The sequence below is a fragment of the Thalassophryne amazonica genome, chromosome 8 (genome assembly GCF_902500255.1).
Source record: "Thalassophryne amazonica chromosome 8, fThaAma1.1, whole genome shotgun sequence".
In the NCBI taxonomy this organism is placed as follows: domain Eukaryota; kingdom Metazoa; phylum Chordata; class Actinopteri; order Batrachoidiformes; family Batrachoididae; genus Thalassophryne; species Thalassophryne amazonica.
Genome location: NC_047110.1, coordinates 50,179,584 through 50,206,026, shown reverse-complemented (window position 1 = coordinate 50,206,026; position 26,443 = coordinate 50,179,584). Strand labels below are relative to the sequence as shown.

General features: G+C 41.7%; 1 protein-coding gene across 2 annotated transcripts in view; it reads left to right on the top strand.

The window, feature by feature from the left end:
* Positions 1–14,846, top strand: part of LOC117515570 (gliomedin-like) — a 65,723-nt gene extending 50,877 nt beyond the window's left edge. Inside the window, exons 10-13 of one of the 2 annotated variants that reach the window (XM_034176188.1) lie at positions 1,329–1,397; positions 10,763–10,888; positions 10,982–11,132; positions 11,270–14,846. In XM_034176188.1, the coding sequence (XP_034032079.1) occupies positions 1,329–1,397; positions 10,763–10,888; positions 10,982–11,132; positions 11,270–11,726 (803 nt within the window). In that variant the 3' untranslated portion in view covers positions 11,727–14,846. The remainder of the gene's footprint in view (positions 1–1,328; positions 1,398–10,762; positions 10,889–10,981; positions 11,133–11,269) is intronic. The other variant, XM_034176189.1, reaches the window with a different exon arrangement.
* Positions 14,847–26,443: the final 11,597 nt, after the last annotated feature.

Genomic DNA, 26,443 nt, shown 5'->3' with positions numbered 1-26,443 from the left:
TATACGTTTTCCCCTCTCCAATCAACTTTTTAATCAAACTACGCTGTTCTTCTGAACAATGTCTTGAACGTCCCATTTTCCTCAGGCTTTCAAAGAGAAAAGCATGTTCAACAGGTGCTGGCTTCATCCTTAAATAGGGGACACCTGATTCATACCTGTTTGTTCCACAAAGTTGACGAACTCACTGACTGAATGCCACACTACTATTATTGTGAACACCCCCTTTTCTACTTTTTTTTTTTTACTAATAGCCCAATTTCATAGCCTTAAGAGTGTGCATATCATGAATGCTTGGTCTTGTTGGATTTGTGAGAATCTACTGAATCTACTGGTACTTTGTTTCACATGTAATAATAAGAAATATACTAAAAACCTGGATTAATCTTTTTAGTCACATAGCACTACTATTATTCTGGACATTACTGTACGAGTATGTCACAAACTGTTGACTGCCTGGGAATTTCATGCACAAACATTTATATGGGATGTTCCAAAGCAGAAATGTCCACTGAGTGGCAGTTGTCTGGGTCAAAATGTTGTGCTGATGGCAGACATCAGAGAAGAAGGGCCAAACTGGTTCAAGCCAAAAGAAAGGCAGCCAGTGAAGGTCTGCAGAAGAGCATCTTTGAACGTCATACAACACATTGCACCTTGAAGCAGATGGATGACAGCAGAAAAGGACCACACTAGGTGCCACTCCTGTCAACAAAAAACAGAAAACTGAGATTGTGGGAGGCATGGGCTCACTAGAATTGGACAGTGGGTAACTCCAACAGTGTTGCCTGTTTGGATAAGTCTCAGTGCGTGCTGCAACAGTCAGATGGTATTGTTCTAATTTGAAAGCAAGGAACCTTCCTGCCTTGTATCAACAATTCCATTATGGTGATGGTGGTGTACTGGTGTGGATACTCCATGACGCTACCATGTCAATAACAACTACAAGGTCTAAAGAAGGTTGCAGCATCTTGTTGAATCTATCCCATGGAAATTAATACAGTTAAACTAGTCCTGAAGACAAAATGAGCTCTAACTAGGTCCATGCATTGAGGACCGAATGAAGTGGCTGGTACCTGTAACAGGTGGGGTGTTTGATTAAATGGCTACTTATAGGGGATGGTTCGGTTATCTGTCTGGGTGGTTGCCAGCCGTGTCCCCAAAGATTGTTTCATTTCAACTCCATTGTGGTGGTGTACAGAGGCAAAGTTACCAAATTGGGTCAGTCAAAATGTGTGAAAATGTTGTTTGTTGCAACAATTAAAGTGAATATAAGTAGGATATATATGTTCCATAGTTTTGTTGAAAATGATTGGTGATTTGTGTTTCTTTAGACTCTTCATACCCGCTACAGAACAGTGAAATTGCAAAAGTTACAGCTAATGAGCGGTGGACTAAAACTGGTAATGCGAAATAAAGCCTGATGTCACAACAGTATGTATTGGGCCCTATCTTGGTTATCTGTGGTGCACGGTCTAAAGCACATAGCACAAGTGACTTTACTATTTAGAGCAGGTCTTGCCAACCCTGCTCCTGGATGGCACCAGATTTTCCATGTCTGCCTACTCTAGTCACACCTGATGAATTAGCATTGGTGTTTCCCAGCTCTTGATTGACTGTCTACACCTGATTGAGTTAATTAGCTGTGGGTGGAGTAGAGAGAGTTGTAAACATGCTGGGCAGGTGCCTACCAGGAGCACGGTTGCAGATGCCTGATTTAGAGGGCACAAAATTTGAGCGCAAGTAGTGTGTAGGCTGCAGAGGACCCATTTATTCAATTAATCAAGTGTGTGTGAAGGGCATAATATCAAATATACCAATCACATTGTCATCAATAGTCCTCTTGAAGGACCAGGGTGCTGGTCTTCAGACTGCAGACTCAGATGAGAGGTTTTCTGGGGAATTAAGGGATTTACATCAATATGCCAAAGCGCATTTATAGTAGAGAGCTGTTATGTGCAGACGCAAGTTGAGGAGCGGACCAACGTCTGACCGAACCCAGCGCTAAATAACCAGAAAGCGGTTCCACAAACAAAACGATTTTATTTCCCCTCCAGTGCAATAATTAGTGTACAACATAAATATTTGGTTTGTCTGGCGGAGTGAAGGACGGCACGATCTCCAGCGCCCAAAAGGATCGAAGCCTCGGCGCTTCTGGACTCAGATTCACCGCCAAACACCCCCCAGGTGGACACGACAAACTGACTCTGTGAAGGATGGAAAAGGTGAGGTAAGTCAACAGAGCTACAGCAAATATCCTTCAGAGGCACACACTATCAGCAACACATTCAGGTCTGAATTTAAGCTTTATGTAAATGAGCAGCTTCTCACAACAGGTGGAGGATCATCAGTCCGTACGCCACGGCAGTGAGAAGCAAACTGCACAATTCTCATCAATGTTCAAATATACTGTGTAACAAAATGCCAAATTACTATTAACGATCATTCAGACAATAATCACCTCTGATGTGTGCTGACAGCATGTGTCCCTCACCCGTCCTCCTTCACAGGCACGATGTGTCAAACCCTGGCGCGGTCCTCAGCGTCTCACAAACGAACGTCACAAGGTCGAGTTCCCGGCAATTCTGCTTGAACCACTCATGGCTTAAATGCAGAACGCCATCTCATTATCTGCTTCAGCTGAAAGTCTTTAAGTTTACACGTGAGCATCATCCACAGGTGCTGCGAGTCAGTAGGCCTGCACGTGAACATCCTCCACAGGTGCAGCTAATAATGCTGATGAGGGTGAAGGACTCTTCTGCCAGCACCGTCTCCACAGACAAAAACCAGTTTGCATACCACCTGGAGAGCAAAGAAAAGAAAACAACACAAAAACATCCAGCCAAACCCCCCAACACACAACAGAGAGCAGCCATTATACAACCCCTGGCAAAAATTATGGAATCACTGGCCTCGGATGATGTTCATTCAGTTGTTTAATTTTGTAGAAAAAAAGCAGATCACAGACATGACACAAAACTAAAGTCATTTCAAATGGCAACTTTCTGTCTTTAAGAAACACTATAAGAAATCAAGAAAAAAGATTGTGACAATCAGTAACGGTTACTTTTTTAGACCAAGCAGAGGAAAAAAATATGGAATCACTCAATTCTGAGGAATAAATTATGGAATCACCCCTGTAAATTTTCATCCCCCAAACTAACACCTGCATCAAATCAGGATCTGCTCATTGACATTGACCCTATGCCATGACATTGACCCTATGTGTCTTTTTGCAAGGAATGTTTTCACAGTTTTTGCTCTATGGCAAGATGCATTATCATCTTGAAAAATGATTTAATCATCCCCAAACATCCTTTCAATTGTCCAAAATATCAACGGAAACTTGTGCATTTATTGATGATGTAATGACAGCCATCTCCCCAGTGCCTTTACCTGACATGCAGCCCCATATCATCAATGACTGTGGAAATTTACATGTTCTCTTCAGGCAGTCATCTTTATAAATCTCATTGGAACAGCACCAAACAAAAGTTCCAGCATCATCACCTTGCCCAATGCAGATTCGAGATTCATCAACTGAATATGACTTTCATCCAGGTCATCCACAGTCCACGATTGCTTTTCCTTAGCCCATTGTAACCTTGTTTTTTTTCTGTTTAGGTGTTAATGATGGCTTTTGTTTAGCTTTTCTGTATGTAAATCCCATTTCCTTTAGGCGGTTTCTTACAGTTCGGTCACATACTTTGACTCCAGTTTCGTCCCATTCGTTCCTCATTTGTTTTGTTGTGCAGTTTTCGATTTTTGAGACTTATTGCTTTAAGTTTCTGTCTTGACCGCTTTGATATCTTCCTTGGTCTACCAGTATGTTTGCCTTTAACAACCTTCCCATGTTGTTTGTATTTGGTCCAGAGTTAGACACAGCTGACTGTGAACAACCAACATCTTTTGCAACATTGCGTGATGATTTACCCTCTTTTAAGAGTTTGATAATCCTCTCCTTTGTTTCAATTGACATCTCTCATGTTGGAGCCATGATTCATGTCAGTGCACTTGGTGCAACAGCTCTCCAAGGTGTGATCACTCCTTTTTAGATGCAGACTAACGAGCAGATCTGATATCATGCAGGTGTTAGTTTTGGGGATGAAAATTTACAGGGTGATTCCATAATTTTTTCCTCAGAATTGAGTGATTCCATATTTTTTTCCTCTGCTTGGTCTAAAAAAGTAACCGTTACTGACTGCCACAATCTTTTTTTTCTTGATTTCTTATAGTGTTTTCTTAAAGCCAGAAAGTTGCCATTTGAAAGACTTTAGTTTGTGGTCATGTCTGTGATCTGCTTTTTTTCTACAAAATTAAACAACTGAATGAACATCCTCCGAGGCCAGTGATTCCATAATTTTTGCCAGGGGTTGTATATCCCAGAGTGTTGTGTTTTTCCATTTGTGCTTGGTTGGTTGTTTTCACAAACCCAAACACTGATTCGTCATTCAGCTTCACAAGCGCTGCAATTAGAGTATTCAGTGATTTTGCAAAGATCACAGCATCATCCATGAAGTCAAGGTCAGTAAATCTTTTCTCGCATAAAAGGGCATAAAATTCAGATATGCCTTGCGGATTCACAACACATACACACTGTGCTTATATATATATATGTATACTCAACAAAAATATAAACGCAACACTTTTGGTTTTGCTAGTGAGCACTTCTCCTTTGCTGAGATAATCCATCCCACCTCACAGGTGTGCCATATCAAGATGCTGATTAGACACCAAGATTAGTGCACAGGTGTGTCTTAGACTGCCCACAATAAAAGGCCACTCTGAAAGGTGCAGTTTTTTCACACAGCACAATGCCACAGATGTCGCAAGATTTGAGGGAGCGTGCAGTTGGCATGCTGACAGCAGTTATGTCAACCAGAGCTGTTGCTCGTGTATTGAATGTCATGTCTCTACCATAAGCCGTCTCCAAAAGGCGTTTCAGAGAATTTGGCAGTACATCCAACCAGCCTTACAACCGCAGACCACGTGTAACCACACCAGCCCAGGACCTCCACATCCAGCATGTTCACCTCCAAGATCGTCTGAGACCAGCCACTCGGACAGCTGCTGAAACAGTCGGTTTGCATAACCAAAGAATTTCTGCACAAACTGTCAGAAACCATCTCAGGGAAGCTCATCTGCATGCTCGTCGTCCTCATCGGGGTATCGACCTGACTCCAGTTCGTCGTCGTAACCGACTTGAGTGGGCAAATGCTCACATTCGCTGGCGTTTGGCACGTTGGAGAGGTGTTCTCTTCACGGATGATTCCCGGTTCACACTGTTCAGGGCAGATGGCAGACAGTGTGTGTGGCGTCACAGAACACAGGTGCATTTTATTGATGGCATTTTTGAATGCACAGAGATACCGTGACGAGATCCTGAGACCCATTGTTGTGCCATACATCCAAGAACATCACCTCATGTTGCAGCTGGATAATGCACGGCCCCATGTTGCAAGGATCTGTACACAATTCTTGGAAGCTGAAAATGTCCCAGTTCTTGCATGGCTGGCATACTCACTGGACATGTCACCCATTGAGCATGTTTGGGATGCTCTGGACCGGCGTATACGACAGCGTGTACCAGTTCCTGCCAATATCCGGCAACTTCACACAGCCATTGAAGAGGAGTGGACCAACATTCCACAGGCCACAATTGACAACCTGATCATCTCTATGCGAAGGAGATGTGTTGCACTGCATGAGGCAAATGGTGGTCACACCAGATACTGACTGGTATCCCCCCCCAATAAAACAAAACTGCACCTTTCAGAGTGGCCTTTTATTGTGGGCAGTCTAAGGCACACCTGTGCACTAATCATGGTGTCTAATCAGCATCTTGATATGGCACACCTGTGAGGTGGGATGGATTATCTCAGCAAAGGAGAAGTGCTCACTATCACAGATTTAGACTGGTTTGTGAACAATATTTGAGGGAAATGGTGATATTGTGTATGTGGAAAAAGTTTTAGATCTTTGAGTTCATCTCATACAAAATGGGAGCAAAACCAAAAGTGTTCCGTTTATATTTTTGTTGAGTGTATATATATATATAAGCACAGTGTGTATGTGTTGTGAATCCGCCTGTTGGATGTAAGGCATATCTGAATTTTATGCCCTTTTATGCAAGAAAAGATTTACTGACCTTGACTTCATGGATGATGCTGTGATCTTTGCAAAATCACTGAATACTCTAATTGCAGTGCTTGTGAAGCTGAATGACGAATCAGTGTTTGGGTTTGTGATTGTCCTGGATCAAGACTAAGATCCAGGCATTTAATGGCTTCCTGGATTCAGCCATCAGAAGTATATCTGTATGTGGTGAAAGTGTTGAACTTGTAGACATTCACTTATCTCAGCAGTGACATTCATGTCTCTGGGTCCTCAGCCTTTGAGCTTGAGAGATGCCTGGGAAGAACCTATGGAGTAATGAAGTCACTGGACAGAGGTGTTTGACAATGCTGATATCTTTGCAGGTGAACAAAGGTCCATGTTTTTAGGGTCCTGGTGCTGCCTGTCTCACTGCGTGGCTGTGAGAGTTGGATGTTAACTAGTGACCAAAGGTGATGACATGGATGACTTTGGTTTTAGGTCTTTTTGACAACCCTTGGGTTTGTTTCAAATCAGTGATTGCTGAGGGAGACTACGATGTGGAGTATCACTTGCATTGAGAGGGAGCATCAGCTTCAACATTTAGCCCATGTGGTGCGTGTCTCTGTGCATGATCCAGCACAGAGGAGCCTCAGTGTTGAGGTCCGCACTGGCTGGAGAAGGACAAGGGGACCCTAACATTTCACCTGGCTATGGCAGATAGATGATCATTTTAGAGATGTGGGAGTGGACTGGTTGTCTGCCTGGGTGGCTTCCATCCAGAAGCCAAAGCTTTTCCATGGTGCCGTTGATGCAGTGAAACACAGCACCAGCGCAAACTCCTAAACTGCTGCACTCCACTTTAGGCCAAGTTTTTCTTGGGCTGCCTTTGACTTCTGCTGCCTCATGATAACAAAGTACCAACACTGCACCTGAATACACTTCACTTTAATACAACCCCAAATCCAATGAAGTTGGGACGTTGTGTGAAATTGAAATAAAAACAGAATACAATGATTTGCAAATCCTCTTCAACATATATTCAATTGAATACACCACAAAGACAAGATATTTAATGTTCAAACTGATAAACCTTATTGTTTTTGTGCAAATATTTGCTCATTTTGAAATGGATGCTTGTAACACATTTCAAAAAAGCTGGGACAGGGGCAACAAAACACTGAGAAAGTTGATGAATGCTCAAAGAACACCTAATTAGAAACAGGTGAGTGTCATGATTGGGTATAAAAGGAGCATCCCCAAAAGGCTCAGCTGTTCACAAGCAAAGATGGAGTGAAGATCACCACTTTGTGAACAACTGCATGAAAAAAATAGTCCAACAGTTTAAGAACAATGTTTCTTAACATTCAATTGCAAGGAATTTAGGGATTCCATCATCTACAGTCCATAATATAATCAGAAGATTCAGAGAATCTGGAGAACTTTCTACATGTAAGTGGCAAGGCAGAAAACCAACACTGAATGCCCGTGACCTTCGATCCCTCAGGTGGCACTCCATTAAAAACCGACATCATTGTGTAAAGGATCTTACCGTGTGGGCTCAGGAACACTTCAGAAAACCATTGTCAATTAACACAGTTTGTCGCTACATCTTCAAGTGCAAATTAAAACTCTACCATGCAAAGCGAAAGCCATACATCAACAACATCCAGAAACGCCGCCGTCCTCTCTGGGCTCGAGCTCATTTGAAATGGACAGACACAAAGTGGAAAAGTGTGTTGTGGTCTGATGAGTCCACATTTCAAATTGGACAAAAGAGGAAAAAGACTATCCAGATTGTTACCAGCGCTAAGTTCAAAAGCAGGCATCTTTGATGGTATGGGGGTGTGTTAGTGCCCATGGCATGGGCAACTTACACATCTGTGATGGCACCATCAATGCTGAAAGGTACATCCAGGTTTTGGAGCAACACATGTTGTCATCCAAGCAACGTCTTTTTCAGGAATGTCCCTGCTTATTTCAGCAAGACAATGCCAAGCCACATTCTGCATGTGTTACAACAGTGTGGCTTCATAGTAAAAGAGTGCGGGTACTAGACTCGCCTGCCTGCAGTCCAGACCTGTCGCCCATTAAAAATGTGTGGCGCATTATGAAGCGCAAAATATGACAATGGAGACCCCGGACTGTTGAACAACTGAAGTCGAACATCAAGCAAGAATGGGAAAGAATTCCACCTACAAAGCTTCAATAATGAGTGTCCTCAGTTCCCAAATGCTTATTGAGTGTTGTTAGAAGGAAAGGTGATGTGACACAGTCATAAACATACCACTGCCACAGCTTTTTTGAAATGTGTTGCAGGCATCCATTTCAAAATGGGCAAATATTTGCATAAAAAAGTTTATCAGTTTGAACATTCAATGTCTTGTCTTTGTGGTGTATTCAACTGAATATAGGTTGAAGAGGATTTGCAAATCATTGTATTCTGTTTTTTTTTTTTTTTTTTTTTTTTTTTTTTACATTTTACACAACATCCAACTTCATTGGAGTTGGGTTGTACTTCATGACTGCAAGGATGAGTGCACTGAACTTAAAAATGACAACTGCATTGTCAGAAATGAGCAACGACACTTGCGCTGTGCCGTGCACTGCTTTGCACTGATTGAAAGATAGGGCCCTTACAGCCTGCTCAGTAGGTTCTGGCCAAATGATTTGTTTTTGCTGTGCGCTGAAGACATTTGAGTTGAAAAAGTTGAATATGAAAATGATGTTTAACATATACTGTATATGTAAATGTCAATACCAGGAAATAAAAAGCTAAATCTCTAAACTTTCTTCTAATATTCAACTTTTGATCTCAAACCCAAATGCGTACAGAAATAACAAATTTTGCTGTATTCTTCGCATATTTTAGAGGGTACTGTCTCTGTGTTGTCTGTTTGTCCTTCAATCTCTCTCTATACATACAGTACTTACACACACACACACTATATATATATATATATATATATATATATATATATATATATATATATATACACACACACACACACACACACACACACACACACATACATACATATACACAGTAGGGCAAAAGAGTATATAGTCAGTCCCTAATTGTGCACGTTCTCCTACTTAGAAAGATGAGAGAGGTCTGGAATTTTCATCATAGGTACACTTCAACTGTGAGAGACAAAATGAGAAAAAAAAAATCCAGAAAATCACATTGTAGGATTTTTAAAGAATTTATTTGTAAATTATGGTAGAAAATAAGTATTTGGTCAGGAACAAAAGTTCAACTCAATACTTAATACGTAACATAATCTTCGTTGACAATGACAGAGGTCAAATGTTTCCTGTAAGTCTTCACCAGGTTTGCACACACTGTAGCTGGTATTTTGGCCCATTCCTCCATGCAGATCTCCTCTAGCGCAGTGATGTTTTGGGGCTGTCACTGGGCAACATGGACTTTCAACTCCCTCAACAAATTTTCTATGGGGTTGATGTCTGGAGACTGACTCCAGGACCTTGAAATGCTTTTTACGGAGCCACTCCATCGTTGCCCGAGCAGTGTGTTTGGGATCATTGTCACGCTGGAAAATCCAGCCACGTTGCATCTTCAATGCTGTCACTGATGGAAGGAGGTTTTGGCTTAAAATCTCATGATACATGGCCACGTTCATTATTCCCTTAACACAGATCAGTCGTCCTGTCCCCTTTGCAGAAAAACAGACCCAAAGCATGATGTTTCCACCCCCATTCTTCACAGTAGATATGGTGTTCTTGGAATGCAACTGAGCATTCTTCTTCCTCCAAACATGACTAGTTGAGTTTTTACCAAAAAGTTCTATTTTGGTTTCATCTGACCACATGATATTCTCCCAATCCTCTTCTGGATCATCCATATGCTCTCTGACAAACTTCAGATGGGCCTGGACATGTACTGGCTTAAACAGGGGGACACACCTGTCACTGCAGATTTGAGTCCCTCTCTGCGTAGTGTGTAGCCTTTGTTACTTTGGTCCCAGCTCTCTGCAGGTCATTCATCAGGTCCCTCCGTGTAGTTCTGTGATTTTTGCTCACCGTTCTCATGATCATTTTGACCCCGCGGGATGACATCTTGCGTGGAGCCCCAGATCGAGGAAGATTATCAGTGGTCTTTTATGTCTTCCATTTTCTTATAATTGCCCCCACAGTTGATTTATTCACACCGACCTGCTTGACTATTGTAGATTCACTCTTCCCAGCCTGGTGCACATCTACAATTTTCTTCCTGGTGTCCTTTGGCAGCTCTTTGGTCTTGGCCATGGTTGAGTTTGGAGTCTGACTGTTTAAGGCCGTGGATAGGTGTCTTTTATACAGATAACGAGTTCCAACAGGTGCCATTAATACAGGTAACAGGTGGAGGACAGAAGAGCTTCTTAAGAAGAAGTTACAGGTCTGTGAGAGCCAGAAATCTTGCTTGTTTGTGGGTGACCAAATACTTATTTTCCACCATAATTTACAAATAAATTCTTTAAAAATCCTACAGTGTGATTTCCTGGATTTTTTTTTTTCTCATGTTGTCTCTCATCGTTGAAGTGTACCTGTGATGAAAATTACAGACCTTTTTCATCTTTCTAAGTAGGAGAACTTGCACAGTCAGGGGCTGACTAAATACTTTTTTACCCCACTGTACATATATATAATAGTATTTTTGTCTTCATTTGTTTAGAATGCCTTCTTAAAGCCATAGTGTGCTCAGAGAATGTCACTAAAATGCAAAGCACGTTTGGCGCCTGGATGTCGGATGCATCTCAACTGGATGAAAGTCTGTTTTGGCTGACAGAACATTTTTCAGGTGACTTACACAGAAACAAACTACAAATGTCATTTTATTTCCAGAGTTTTTGTTGAATTTCGTGCGCTGAGTATAAAAATGTTTCTCATCCAGGTCGAGTTATTGCTGAATACAGGAACATTTCAGCAATTCAGGATCCAAGCAGTAAGATTATAGACATCCAGAGGTTCTATCAGGGTTGTGGTCACGTCATTTACAACAATTCGTTTTACTTCCACAATGCAGGAACAAACAAACTGACAAAGTAAGTGTTTGTGTGGGACAAGAACCTAATGTTCTTGGCGTTAACATACCCATCATCAGTATATTTGATGTTCGTGCTGTCACATATTTCATTCACAGCTTCTTATCTGATCCAGTGTGAACATTTTGATTTGGCAGATTCGACCTGGACACCAGAAGAACAACAACACTGACAATTGAAAATGCCAGATACAAAAACCTGACTTATCTTTTCCGGAACTCAAAGACATACTTTAAGTTTGCTGTGGATGAAAACGGACTGTGGGTCATCTTTGGCTCAGACACAGATGATAATACGATGGTTGCACAGATGGACCCCGAGACGTTCTCCGTTGAGTCTGTCATTAACACAGCCTACCCCACAGTTAAAGCAGGAAATGCTTTCATCATATGTGGGGTGCTCTACGTCACAGACATCACTGACAAAAAAATTACATATGCATTTGATTTAAAGAAAGAGAGTCCACTTGATACGAGTGTGGATTTAAGACCTGCTGATGGCATTCTGGCTATGCTGTCATATTATCCAAATACACAGCGTTTGTATTTGTGGAACAACAGCAGTGTGACAACATGTAAAGTTACAGTGGAATGATGATAATCACAGGGCCTGCAAAGGGAATAATAAATGGACTAAAGTCTGTTGATTTTGCTTAAAAATGACAGTCCTGTACACACAATACAGTATATTGATTGATCTTATGTAAAACGGTCTCTCTCTCTTTTAACTCTAGATGAATGTATTGTGTTTACTGCCCTTTATATTGTGTACAGTGATTCACCAAAAATGTAAATGCAACACTTGGACTGGACGCAATGAGAAGTAACTCTAAAAAGTGGCGTTTTATCACACAACACAATGCAACAGATGTCACAAATTTTGAGGGAGCATGCAACAAGCACGCTGAGTTCAGGAATGTCCGCCAATGCAATTAATTTTATTTTATTAATTTAATTTATATAGCACTAAATCACAACAAAGTTGCCTCAAGGCGCTTCACACAAGTTGCCCATGAACTGATGGTTCATTTCACCATCAGGTTGGAAATGCCTGCAATGTCATTTTCAACCAATCTCACAACTACACACCATGTGTAACCATGTCAGCTGAGGACTACCACGCCCAGCTTCTTCACCAAATTATGTTTTGATGCACTTTTTAGGGCCCTTTCACACATGGTGCATGAAGGAGGAATCGTATGCCATTCGTGAAAAATCGGAGCCGCCTCTAACGCCTCGTACACCCATCGCCACAACCATTCGTGTACACCAGCAGCCGAAAGACAGAGAGCCCTGCGAGTGCTCATTCGATCCCTCTCTCGGCAGGTGCCACACATGAACATCCAATACGACTCGCGGAGGACTTAGAAAATGTGGGGCCATTCGCAGAGCCACAAAAATAGAGAGTAGAGGAACACTTTCGAGCTGCCTGTGAAAAATTGTCTAACTGCCCCTCGAGTGTGGCATTGCCAAGCAACACACATGTGGCGTGTCAGTGTTGACTCCCCCCTCAACACATGTGGTGTGCGTAACGTGCGTGTGTGTGTCGCACCCCTCCCAACACGTGTGGCGTGCGTGTGTTGCCCCCCCCCCCCACAACATATGTGGCGTGCGGGGGGGGGGGGCACACTTGCATGAAATGCTGATATACAGACATTATCACATGGGGACCGGCACAGCCACATCTGAGCGCAAATGGCACATCAAGGCCATTCTCAGCTGATCGTCACCCAGTCACACACTGACAACTGGAAATGCACACGATGTGTTACATTAAAAACATAGAGACCACAGCCAGGACAGGTATATAAATAATTATTACAATAACTACATACACAATTACAGGACAAATAACTAAATTAATTAATCACAGAACACAGAAACAGAGAGTGACACTTTGTACTGTGTGCTGAACGAACAGGTGGGTGTGTCTGCAAACAGCAGCAGCTGTTGAAATCTCTGGACCAGCAAGTCACAGCTGAAGAACACGACCGTATTATGAAGGACATGACCTTACAACTCTACACCATGAGGCGCATGCGTGTGCTTGCTGGCCTCATGTGGAAATACATAAAAACATATATCGCCTATGCCACAGGCTGGAGCGACCACTCAGCACGCACACCAGCAGGCTGCTCCATGTGAAAAGAACCGTATGATCATGTGAACACTCAGCTGGCGATCTGAATGTCATGTCACCCACATGAACTCTGGTCCACATGACGCGGTGTCTCTCCTTCGGCCACACTCGATGGACATGCGTGCCGCTCACTAGACACACACGTAGGGCCGGCTGGACACACCAGGCCAGCAGATGTGGACATGATGGGAGCGCACTGCTTCATTCATGTCATTTCATGTCTTCATGTCTATGACCATAGGTCATCTACAGAAGAACAGAAGGTTCATACTTGTATTGTCAGCTCAATAAGAGGAATTCAGTAAACTGCTGTGTTTTTTTATGGTGTGTGGTTTTTATTTTTTTCTCCACAGCAGTGGCCTGTTGGGGTGCAACACATTCTAGATGCTCGCACTGTGTTCATGCACGAAACCGTCGCCGCTGTATTGTGCATGCCTGTTCGATTGTGTGTCCCTCCCAACAGCAGGTGGAATGTTTTGCGGTTCCCCATTTCGTTTTTTGTTCACCGATTTTCTTCTGGTTTCTGCTTCTTTCGACCAACATCATGTTATGTGTGAAGGGGCCTTTAATTGTTATGCTTAGGGGTTCGGGTCGAACCGAACCGTTTCAGACTATGGGCCCACATGCAGGGAGCTGGACACGGAGAGGAGTTCAAAAGGAAAAATATATTTATTTACAATAAATGAATGAAATGCTGTGCTGGGATGCCTGCAGTATAGAGAGTGGCCCACCTCCTGGTGGTGAAATAAGGGAGCTGCAGTTTCCCAAGCCAGTCTTGATAGACCGGGAGCTGAGATAGCCTACCATGCAGCGCCCCCCCCCGCCGCAACAAAATGCCACTTGATTTTTTTCAACCTCTATAATGTCCTTATTGGAAAATACTTACAGGAAAATAACTCATTCCCGATGTACCTTTTGGCGCAATAGTCACCTAAAGATTAAAAGCTACTCAAGTGCTGTACGTGGGCTGAATTTTTGCAGTTTTTAAGCTTCTTTAAATACCTATACATATATCAACCATATCCATCTATATATTTCTAAAAAGCCCATTTTCTCTACTTTAATATGATACCCATCTCATTTAGGTAACATAAAATGGCACTTCTCTATATGGCTTACAGTACAACCATATACACAACCCTTACCTGGACCAAAAAATGTCCAAAAATTTTATGAGTAGTTTTTTGTAATAAAAACTGAAGTATCCGGGCCTAGATTAAGCACTAATATTACAACTATAAATCATTAGCTTTCATTTGAGACCAAAACTATGGTGAAAGGCAAAGTATTGACTGAATGACGAACTACTGACTTGGATGCTATTTGCCTTGTGTTGAACACATTCATGGCACATATTATATACAGTGAAATTTACTAAGAAAATGCATTTACCTTCTCTGTGATATGTCCAAAGCTATAAAGTTTTGCAATGTTTTACTCATAGACAATTCTAGAATGATGATACAATATAGATACAACCTCAATTCCAATGAAGTTGGGACGATGTGTAAAATGTAAATAAAAATGGAATACAATGATTTGCAAATCCTCTTCAACCTATATTCAATTGAATACACCACAAAGACAAGATAATTAATGTTCAAACTGATAAACCTTATTGTTTTTGTGCAAATATTTGCTCATTTTGAAATGGATGCCTGTAACACATTTCAAAAAAGCTGGGACAGGGGCAACAAAACACTGAGAAAGTTGATGAATGCTCAAAGAACACCTAATTAGAAACAGGTGAGTGTCATGATTGGGTATAAAAAGGCTCAGTCGTTCACAAGGAAAGATGGGGTGAGGATCACCACTTTGTGAACAACTGCATGAAAAAATAGTCCAAAGGTTTAAGAACAATGTTTCTCAATGTTCGATTGCAAGGATTTAGGGATTCCATCATCTACAGTCCATAATATAATCAGAAGATGCAGAGAATCTGGAGAACTTTCCACACGTAAGCAGCAAGGCCGAAAACCAACACTGAATGCCCGTGACCTTCGATCCCTCAGGCGGCACTGCATTAAAAACCGACATCATTGTGTAAAGGATCTTACCACGTGGGCTCAGGAACACTTCAGAAAACCATTGTCAGTTAACACAGTTTGTCGCTACATCTTCAAGTGCAAATTAAAACTCTACCATGCAAAGCGAAAGCCGCACATCAACAACATCCAGAAACTCTGCCACCTTCTCTGAGCCCGAGCCCATTTGAAATGGACAGACACAAAGTGGAAAAGTGTGCTGTGGTCTGATAAGTACACATTTCAAATTGTTTTTGGAAATCATGGACGTTGTGTCCTCTGGACAAAAGAGGAAAAAGACCATCCAGATTGTTACCAGCGGAAAGTTCAAACGCTAGCATCTGTGATGGTATGGGGGTGTGTTAGTGCCCATGGTATGGGCAACTAACACATCTGTGATGGCACCATCAATGCTGAAAGGTACATCCAGGTTTTGGAGCAGCACATGCTGCCATCCAAGCAATGTCTTTTTCAGGGACGTCCCTGCTGATTTCAGCAAGACAATGCCAAGCCACATTCTGCATGTGTTACAACAGCGTGGCTTCGTAGTAAAAGAGGGTGGGTACTAGACTGGCCTGCCTGCAGTCCAGACCTGTCGCCCATTGAAAATGTGTGCCGCATTATGAAGCCCAAAATATGACATTGGAGACCCCAGACTGTTGAACAACTGAAGTCATACATCAAGCAAGAATGGGAAAGAATTCCACCTACAAAGCTTCAACAATTATGTCCTCAGTTCCCAAACACTTACTGAGTGTTGTTAGAAGGAAAGGTGATGTAACACAGTGGTTAACATACCACTGTCCCAGCTTTTTTGTTGTGTGTTGGGGGGGGGGTTGTTTTGGGGTCTGGTTTGTGCGGTCGCCGGGAGGCTTCCCGTTGACAGGGGGGTACTGTTGGGGGGGGTTTGGCTGGACAAGGTTGGGTTGTTTTGTGTTTATTTTCCTTCCCAGGTGATTTGGGGCTGTTCTCTGAGGAAAATGTGCTGCAGAAGAGTCTCTCTCCTCTGTTACGATGATTGGCTGCACCTGTTGCATTCTTGTGCGGCTCTCTATCAGGACAATCCACGACACCTGTGATGTTCACGTGCAGATCTGAGGACTTCCAGCTGGTACCAATGTAGTGATGAAGAACTACATTTAAACCAGCAGTGAGTTGGATAAGATTGCCGGAGAATACGACCTTGTGACGACCGTGTGGGGACGCTGAGGGCCGTTTCAGAGTCTGACATCGCGCCTGTGAAGGAGGACGAGGGTGAGAGACAAACGTTGTCAGCACACGGCAGAGGTGAATATTCTGAAAAGTTTATCCGTGAATGTAAATTGGCGTCTTATACGCAGCTATAAGTAATTATTGGTGGAAAGTGTTTGGCGTGCTCCTCACGGCAGTGGCGTGTGGATTAATGATCCTCCACTAGCTGTGAGCAGCAGCCTCCTTGAATTAAGTTGGAATTCAGGCCTAAACGTGTAGCTGATAAGTTTGCCTCCAAACAATATTTCGTACTAGGGTGATTCTTAGACTACGGGCACTTTTATGTCCCTTGATCATATTTTATGAAAAAAGAAAAAGGGAAATTTCACACTTTTATAGTTATCTTTACAATGAAAGTGTTTTAAGAAATTTGTCCTAGTAGTCTATGATGACTTTTTCACCTTTTTTCAGCATCATTATATGCAAATATTGCCGTTTTGTGCTTGTCCCACACCCAGACTTATGATCTTCAATGATAAAAATGAATAGTAAACAAACGTTTTTTCTAATGTTTTAAAATATCTCTGAATAAAATATCAGTAAAATAATCAAAACATAATTGGGGTATTCAATGTCATACAACTGTTGTGATTTTTTTTAAACGAAATGTAGTTGTCCCACACTATTGCCGTAATTTCCACCACAACAATAATGTCCCTTTAAAAAGTTTGTATGAAAGATTGTGTGGGTAGTTTCTATGGAAATAAACAGTAACATCAGAGCACATGTATATAGTACCAAATCACAACAAACAGTTGCCCCAAGGAGCTTTATATTGTAAGGCAATGGTGTGGTGGAAATTACATTTACAAGGCCAATAGTGCCCGTAGTTAAAGAATCACCCAGTAATAGTGTTGAATAATCTCATCTCTGTTCCTCCTTCGCAGAGTACAGTTCTAGGAAAAAGTCACCTGGGAGGAGTGTCGGCGGAACTCCTGAGTCCTGAACGTTTGGACTCCGACTGTTGAGACGCTGAGAGAGCGCGCCGCCTTTTCACCTCACCAGAACTTTAATTAATTAGTATTTTATGTATAGCACAAAGGGGAGAAAAATAAATGTGTTTTCTTTTTGGAACTGCTTCTGATTATTTCATGCTGGGTTCAGTCAGATACTGGACCGCTTCTCACTCCGCGTCTTATCCATAACATTTTTTGAAACATGTTGCAGGTATCCATTTCAAAATGAGCAACTATTTGCACAAAAACAATAAAGTTTATCAGTTTGAACATTAAATATCTTGTCTTTGTGGTGTATTCAATTGAATATAGGTTTAAGAGGATTTGCAAATCATTGTATTCTGTTTTTGTTTACATTTTCACATCGTACAACTTCATTGGAATTGGGGTTGTATGTATGCTCTGCCTCCTTGTCATAAGACCCTGATGCAGCACATACGATTGATTGATTGATTGAGTAGAAATTAACGACACTACCAACACATAAGTGTCAAACAGTTTCCAAATATCTGGCTGGTACAATAAACACAAAATTCACCGCAATGTCATGCATTACAGGTTAAACAGCAGGCTATCAATAGGTTAGGAAAGTGACTACTTCACCGGGATAAATCCCAACTTTTTACGACAAACGAAGCAGGCTTGTTAGCGTACAAAAGGTGTGTCCCTCCTGTACACGGGTCTGACGGCTGAAAGTCTCCTCTGAAAGACTAGGCAATTGGAACAAAATACCTTAGCCAAAGGTATAACTGTCGTGAACGGGACTCGAACAGGCACCAACTTAAAATCTAATAAAAAGATTAACCTCTTTAAGAAAACTTATAATGCGGGAACGTGAAACATCTCTTAAGATCAGGAACATCATAAAAATTCACCCAAATGTGAGCAAAATCAACACATTAAAGCAGGACATGTTTCACTGTAAGTACACAGTTACACGGTAAACAATAAGGCGGGGCGCCTGCTGCAAGTAAATATGCATGTGCCAAGTGTGAATGACCTATATGAGCGCGGGTCAACACAGTGTCTTCTCGTCGCTTAGCTTGCAGTAGAAGATTAAGCGATTCAATGAGCGGTTGATGTTGATGAAGTTTATTATTGGGATAGAGATCCCATAACCGCAGCACATACGAAGCACTAACTATCAGGTGGCGGCGTGGAAGAGTGCAGACATTGCAAATCCCACTGTTCCATCTCCAGCTTAGGGTCATGGATGGGTGATGGCAGATGACGGTCTCCATCCACTGTGCTATGAAGAAGAAAGTCAACCAGAAAACCTACAGGAGATTTGTAACCAGCAAGAAGACGAGGCATCTCACTATGACAGTGATACAGAAAGTGAAAGCGATGATTCCGATGATGCTGATTTCACAGACAGCGACATCAATGACTGACTATGAATGAACATGTCAAGCCCATAAGAATCTGATATGATAAGATTTGGACATTTCTTTCAACTAAATTTAACTGCTCAAGTTGTCTGGAACAATTTGAACATTGTATCTCATAGTTATATATGTTGAAAGGAATGTGCGTAACAGAAGATTTAAATCTAAGACACAATGAACTATGACACAATAACATTTGACTTGAAAATGTTGAAAATCGAAAATATTCAAGATGGCCACCATTGGTCAGCATGACATATGAATCATCATTCTAGAATTGTATATGATTAAAACATTGCATAACTTTATAGCTTTGGATATATCACAGAGAAGGTAAATGCATTTTCTTAGTAAATTTCACTGTATATAATATGTGCCGTGAACATGTTCAACACAAGGCAAATAGCATCCAAGTCAGTAGTTCGTCATTCAGTCAATACTTCGCCTTTCACCATAGTTTTGGTCTCAAATGAAAGCTAATGATTTGTAGTTGTAATATTAGTGCTTAATCTAGGCCCTGATACTTCAGTTTTTATTACAAAAAACTACTCATAAACCTTTTGGACATTTTTTGGTCCAGGTAAGGGTTGTGTATATGGTTGTACTGTAAGCCATATAGAGAAGTGCCATTTTATGTTACAGAAATGAGATGGGTATCATATTAAAGTAGAGAAAATGGGCTTTTTAGAAATATATAGATGGATATGGTTGATATTATATGTATAGGTATTTAAAGAAGGTGAAAAACTGCAAAAATTCAGCACACGTACAGCACTTGAGTAGCTTTTAACCTTTAGGTGAATATTGTGCCACAAGGTACATTGGGAATGAGTTTTTTTTTTTTTTTCCTGTTACCACTCAAATTTCCAATAAGGACATTACAGAGGTTGAAAAAATCAAGTGGCATTTTGTTGGGGGGGGGGGGGGGGGGGGGGGGGGGGGGGGGGGGTTGCATGGTAGGCTATCTCAGCTCCCGGTCTATGAAGGAATAATGTGAACTAAGGATTCTATGACCAGGGCCAGGTGGAACGCTCACCTCAGCAACCAGGAACTAAGGAAGAAGACACAGGGTGAGTGAAAAGCACTCTTAACGCTGTCCTTCAAAAACAGTCACAGTTCAACACAAGCTTAACACAGGTTGCTTCAGAGATCAGGAAATAAAGTTCTCTTCTTAAGGAATAAAGTTCACTGTTCAGTAATTGTTCATAGTTTACAAGTTGTACCCAAAGGTACAACTTTGGGTACAACTTTGGTCAAGTGCTGCATGTGGTAACACAGTTCCAACTAAGCAGGACTTGATACAGCTGGGTTCTCAGTGGTTTGATATCAGAGTTCATGCAGTTCTTAGGGAGAGTTCTTGGCACAGTTCTTTATCATAGCAGTCACAAACAGGAAGGAGTGAGAACGGGATCTCACTGAGACAAGAGGAACTCAACTGGCGTGTAGTCGAGACGCGCTCTACGCCGAGAGCTGAGGAGTTCCAAAGTGATGTAGCTGTGCAGGTAGTCAGAGCCAGGTCCACTTGGGAGCCATCCTGGGATCGTCTGGAACACCAGGAAAAGACAGTTCGCTCTAATACGGGAATTAGAGGGGAAGGCCAGCGTTACCTGAGCATAAGCTGCGGGAAGCTTCGCCGTCTTGAGTGCACAGCTGGAAGACGCAGTCGGGGTCACGGGGCGGCGATCAGGTTTGGTCCTCCTGGTATCTGTCTGGATCATGGAATGAGGCTCTGAAAGCTGGCGAGGCAAAAACGAGGAAAGCAAGGCGACAAACAACAAACAAACAACACGTCTCTGGCAGTTCATGAACAGTCTATCAATAATCAGTCACTCATCTGATCCAGGTGTGAAAACAAAACTGAGGGTGCCATCTGGTGGAAAAACAAACACATGACAGTGGTAAAACAAAGTAAAAACCAGAGTCCAGGAGAAATCCTGACACTTAATGGTGTTTTATTGTGTCTTGTTCAAAGTACATCTGTGCAATAATCATGCTGTCTAATCAGCATCTTGAGCTCATATATCCCAGGTGGATGAATTATGTTGGCACAGATGAAGAGCTCAATAAACCTGAATTTTAAAAAGTTTTGAACAAAATTAGAGGAAAATAAACATTTTGTGTTTATAGATGTTTTAGATCTTTTACTTCAAGTCATGAAAAATGTAACTGAAAACAAGAGTGCTGCATTTATATTTTTTTGAGTACTTTGCCTTAAATTGATTTTATTTTATTTTTTATCTCAGGCCTTATTGTGTTGTATTGTTGCTTCATAGTGCTGCCAAATAACTTACGAATATAGTTATTGTATAAATGCTGGTGGTGTTGAAAATACAATAAACAAATTTAAAAAAATAAAGATACATCTCTTTCACAAAAGCATGACAAATTGCTGTAATTCCTTTATACAACATCGGCTGTGTTTATGTCTTTTAATTTTTTAACTGTTATTCATGGGAGTTGCAAAAGCAAATCTCTTTTTTTCTCCTATGTACTGAAAGTGTGGTCACACTGATACATTCATGTATGGAAGCACAGCTCACCTGAAGAGGAAAAAGAAAAGAAGATTGACTTCTTAATTTACATATGCAGCACACTGGAGATTAAATACTGCATTCAGTTCCAGTTGCACATTTTCATCTTTAATGGTATTTATGAGTGGGAACTGAAAGGGTCTGCCTCAAATGCGATTATTTTAGAAACACAGAAGATATAAAAGTGAAACTGGTATGAGAATGATCCTTTACTTACTGAATTATTGTTCTACAAAACAGTTTTTACCTGCATTTTCAGGTATGTGCAGTAATGTGCACACAACTGGGCACCGTAGTCTCATTTGAGGGTGGGTGCTAAAGGGGTAAAATATGACGCATATGACACAATACTTCTACTTCTGGGGACAGCCCTCATCTGCCCTCATCAGACACATGGCACTATCTTTGAGTTTTGGGCAAATTACACAGCAAACAAAGTGAAAATGCAAAGGGGATGATGTGGTGGAAAGTGGACCTGTGTTGCGGTTTGTTTATGACCAGGAGATCAAACATGTTGAGGTGGTTGTGCAGGCGAGAGAACACAGATACTCTGTCAAGGTGTGTAGGCTAACACTTACTGACACTGTGATATCTGGAAGGCTCTGAAGGTGCAGTAACTTGGGTGACCTGCAGGGGCACTAAGCACCAGTATAAAAGGCTGTGACTGTACACAGACTGACACAGAAGTAGGGTGAGATGAGCAGTGGAGAGCTGTACTGGTTAAAGCCTTGTAATAAAGGTCGCAATCATTTCCTGTGTAAACTAGTTGGCTTCCTTTGGCAATATTCAAACAACATCTGTGCCATTTGTCTTGTTTTCCCTTCTCCACTGGGAACCGAAAAAACTGCACTTTTCGCAACTGCTGTTTTGCGAATGCTTCGGTAAGTGCAGCCGGTAACAAAACAGTGTATCATTTTTCCGTTAGAGGCAATGCTGTGTTTGTGCAGTCTGTCCCCAGAAGTGGTCAAATCCCACGATATCACACAGTGGTTCAAACGAGACCGCGGTTCCCTAGAGTCGGTTCAAAATGGTGACATGGACGTGTTTGAAACAACGTGCTGATATTGAATTCCTCACGGACTAGGGTTGTGCACCTGCAGACATTCTTCACCAGATATGTGTTGTCTCTGGCAGTGGATGTCAGTGCAATCAGAAGGTGGGCAAGGACTTTGGCAGCATGGTGGCTTAGTGGTTAGTACTATTGTCATGGGTTTGATTCCCACCTGTGGTCTTTCTGTGTGGAGTTTGCATGTTCTCCCCATGATTGCCTGGGTTTCCTCTGGATGCTCCGGTTTCCTCCCACATTTAAAGGTTAGGTGAACTGGAAACTTTAGAACTGCCCAGGTCTCCCTTGCAAAAGAGATCTCAATCTCAAAGGGACTAACGTGGGTTAAATAAAGATTAAATAAAAATTTAATTCATTTTTTATACCTGCTTATTTCAATTAAGGGTTTCGGGGGAGCAGTAGCCTATCATAGGGCAAGATGCGGGGTACACCCTAGACAGGATGCCTATCTCAATGGAAAAGGAGTTTGAAAGGTGAAAATCCAGCTAGGATTAGCCTGCATGAGGGCAGTAGTAGGTACCTCATAACAGCCACAGATGCACAGCGTCAAGTGTGGGTGTGAGTGTGATGGCATAGTCCTCACAGAATTTGTGGAGCATGGCACTACTGTCAACTCCAACTGATATGTGAACACACTGCAAAAGCTTGACACGTTTGAAGCAAGTTTGTCCTGGGAAAGATGCAATTCTTGTATGACAAAGCACATCCACAAATAAACAGACAAACACAGGATGCATTGCAGAGGTTCAAATTTTACTACATCCACCGTATAGGCCAAATCTTGCGCCCTTCAAATTTTTCCTTTTGTTGAAGCTAAAAGAACACCTGATGGGACACAGTTACACAAATGATGCAGAGGCATAAGCAGCTGTGTGTTGCTGGTGCTGAGAGAAGACACCAGGTTTATTTACCGGCAGGATGCAAAAACCTATCTGCTATTTGCATAAGTGTATGGAAAGGGAAGGTGACTACGTGGAAACATAACTAGATCCTAATCAGATGACAGGTGTAGGAAGTACAGTGCTGTTTGTATGAAGTCACTTTTTTAAAAGACCCAAAAGTAATTGGACAGCTACACCCTCAACCTGTTTACAGACTAGCTGTGTGTTTTTCCCTCCATTTCATTATGATGACACTTTACTACAAGTTATACATTTGAAGTTTGGCTCTGTTGCTTTGAATTCCACCCAGTGTATGCGGGGGCATTGTTTTTGGCTTTGTGTGTCTCTCCTTTCCATGTCATGACAAAATAAGAGTTTGGATCAGATTTGGACCACACTTAGTGGAATGATCTGTGGTCAGCAAAGGACAAAGAGATTTTATTTTGAGAATAATCAGTTCAAGTCAAGAACACAGACAAAGATATAATAATGGGCCCAATGCACATTTTCATGGGATATATTCAGAATGACAATACTAAATGCAGCCACCAGGCAGGAGGAAAAAAGGGAGGTCAATGAGGAGGTTTGTGGATGTGGTGAGGGAGCACATGCAGATGGTTGGTGTGACAGAAGAAAATGCAGAGGACAGGGTGAGATGATGTATGTCTGCTGCCACAATGCCTCATTGGTACTAAGTCAGACTTATTAAGGGGTTAGCATGCTTGGTTTCAGTGTGGGAGGTTCCCGGTTCAAACCCCACCACTGCCACATTTCTCCATGTAATGTGGAGTTGTGTCAGGAAGGGCATCCGGTGTAAAAACTTCTGCCAATCCAACATGCAGGTCCACCTCGACTCTGTTGTGGTGACCCCCAGTGAAAACAAAGGAGCAGCTGAAGGGACTTAAATTTTTAGGGCCTGAATGTTTTAGACAACGGCTGATTTGTTGTTGTTTTTAAAGAAAACTGTCGTGTCCAATTCATTTGGTTTTTCTTATGTCCACATTGTGACAAATTGAATTGCTCCAGTATGAAACATTCATGTTTGCAGGACATTGCTGGATTTACAAAATGATGATAGAGAATATTGTTTTGAAATGCGCTCCTTTCCCCCCACAAATCAGTTGTCAATTTGTAGCCTGGAGATGTATTAGATCTTAGTAAATAGGGTTGCCAATCGTCCCTTATTTGGAAATAAAAGTGTGCGTTCCGTATTGACCTGAAACGGGACGCAGTTTGTCCCGTATTTCTGTGAGAATCAAAAAGTCTGTAAAATGTCAATGGAATTGACTTGCGCTTTATATGGAAACTTACGGTAAATTTGATCCCAGCCTCTCTCCTGCTCTTCACCAATGAGCTGACAGACACGAGTTGACGATACAGAATCACTCGTATCTCATTGGTTGAGGGACATCTGCTCGCAAGAAGATCCCGGACGAGAATCATGAGCCGACGACGGTCGTCGGACGACCATAACAAATCAGCATGGCTGACACCGACACCGACACTGCAGATACGCCTATGAACAGCAATGTCTGTAACGTTGTTACTCCTCCTCGAAAAAAACAAAACAAAAAAGAAAGCAAAAATACATGGGCAAATGGGAAAAGGAAAATGGCTGGATGGAAAAGGTGCGCGACAACTGCTATAAGTATTGTAAGTATTGTTTACTTTTTCAGACTTTCACTGTTACATTGTTTTGGATGATATTTTTTTGTTAATTTATAGCTTTGGATATATCACAGAGAAGGTAAATGCATTTTCTTAGTAAATTTCACTGTATATAATATGTGCCGTGAACATGTTCAACACAAGGCAAATAGCATCCAAGTCAGTAGTTCGTCATTCAGTCAATACTTCGCCTTTCACCATAGTTTTGGTCTCAAATGAAAGCTAATGATTTGTAGTTGTAATATTAGTGCTTAATCTAGGCCCTGATACTTCAGTTTTTATTACAAAAAACTACTCATAAACCTTTTGGACATTTTTTGGTCCAGGTAAGGGTTGTGTATATGGTTGTACTGTAAGCCATATAGAGAAGTGCCATTTTATGTTACAGAAATGAGATGGGTATCATATTAAAGTAGAGAAAATGGGCTTTTTAGAAATATATAGATGGATATGGTTGATACTATATGTATAGGTATTTAAAGAAGGTGAAAAACTGCAAAAATTCAGCGCACGTACAGCACTTGAGTAGCTTTTAACCTTTAGGTGAATATTGTGCCACAAGGTACATTGGGAATGAGTTTTTTTTTCCTGTTACCACTCAAATTTCCAATAAGGACATTACAGAGGTTGAAAAAATCAAGTGGCATTTTGTTGTGGGGGCGGGGGGGGGGGGGGGGGGGGGGGGTGCATGGTAGGCTATCTCAGCTCCCGGTCTATGAAGGAATAATGTGAACTAAGGATTCTACGACCAGGGCCAGGTGGAACGCTCACCTCAGCAACTAGGAACTAAGGAAGAAGACACACAGGGTGAGTGAAAAGCACTCTTAACGCTGTCCTTCAAAAACAGTCACAGTTCAACACAAGCTTAACACGGGTTGCTTCAGAGATCAGGAAATAAAGTTCTCTTCTTAAGGAATAAAGTTCACTGTTCAGTAATTGTTCATAGTTTACAAGTTGTACCCAAAGGTACAACTTTGGGTACAACTTTGGTCAAGTGCTGCATGTGGTAACACAGTTCCAACTAAGCAGGACTTGATACAGCTGGGTTCTCAGTGGTTTGATATCAGAGTTCATGCAGTTCTTAGGGAGAGTTCTTGGCACAGTTCTTTATCATAGCAGTCACAAACAGGAAGGAGTGAGAACGGGATCTCACTGAGACAAGAGGAACTCAACTGGCGTGTAGTCGAGACGTGCTCTACGCCGAGAGCTGAGGAGTTCCAAAGTGATGTAGCTGTGCAGGTAGTCAGAGCCAGGTCCACTTGGGAGCCATCCTGGGATCGTCTGGAACACCAGGAAAAGACAATTTATAATAATTTATACACTCTTAAGTTAAGCAATAACACGACAGAGAAAGATTTATTTTTAAATAATTTTTTTTTATATATTTTGAAGCAGGACAGGATGCTC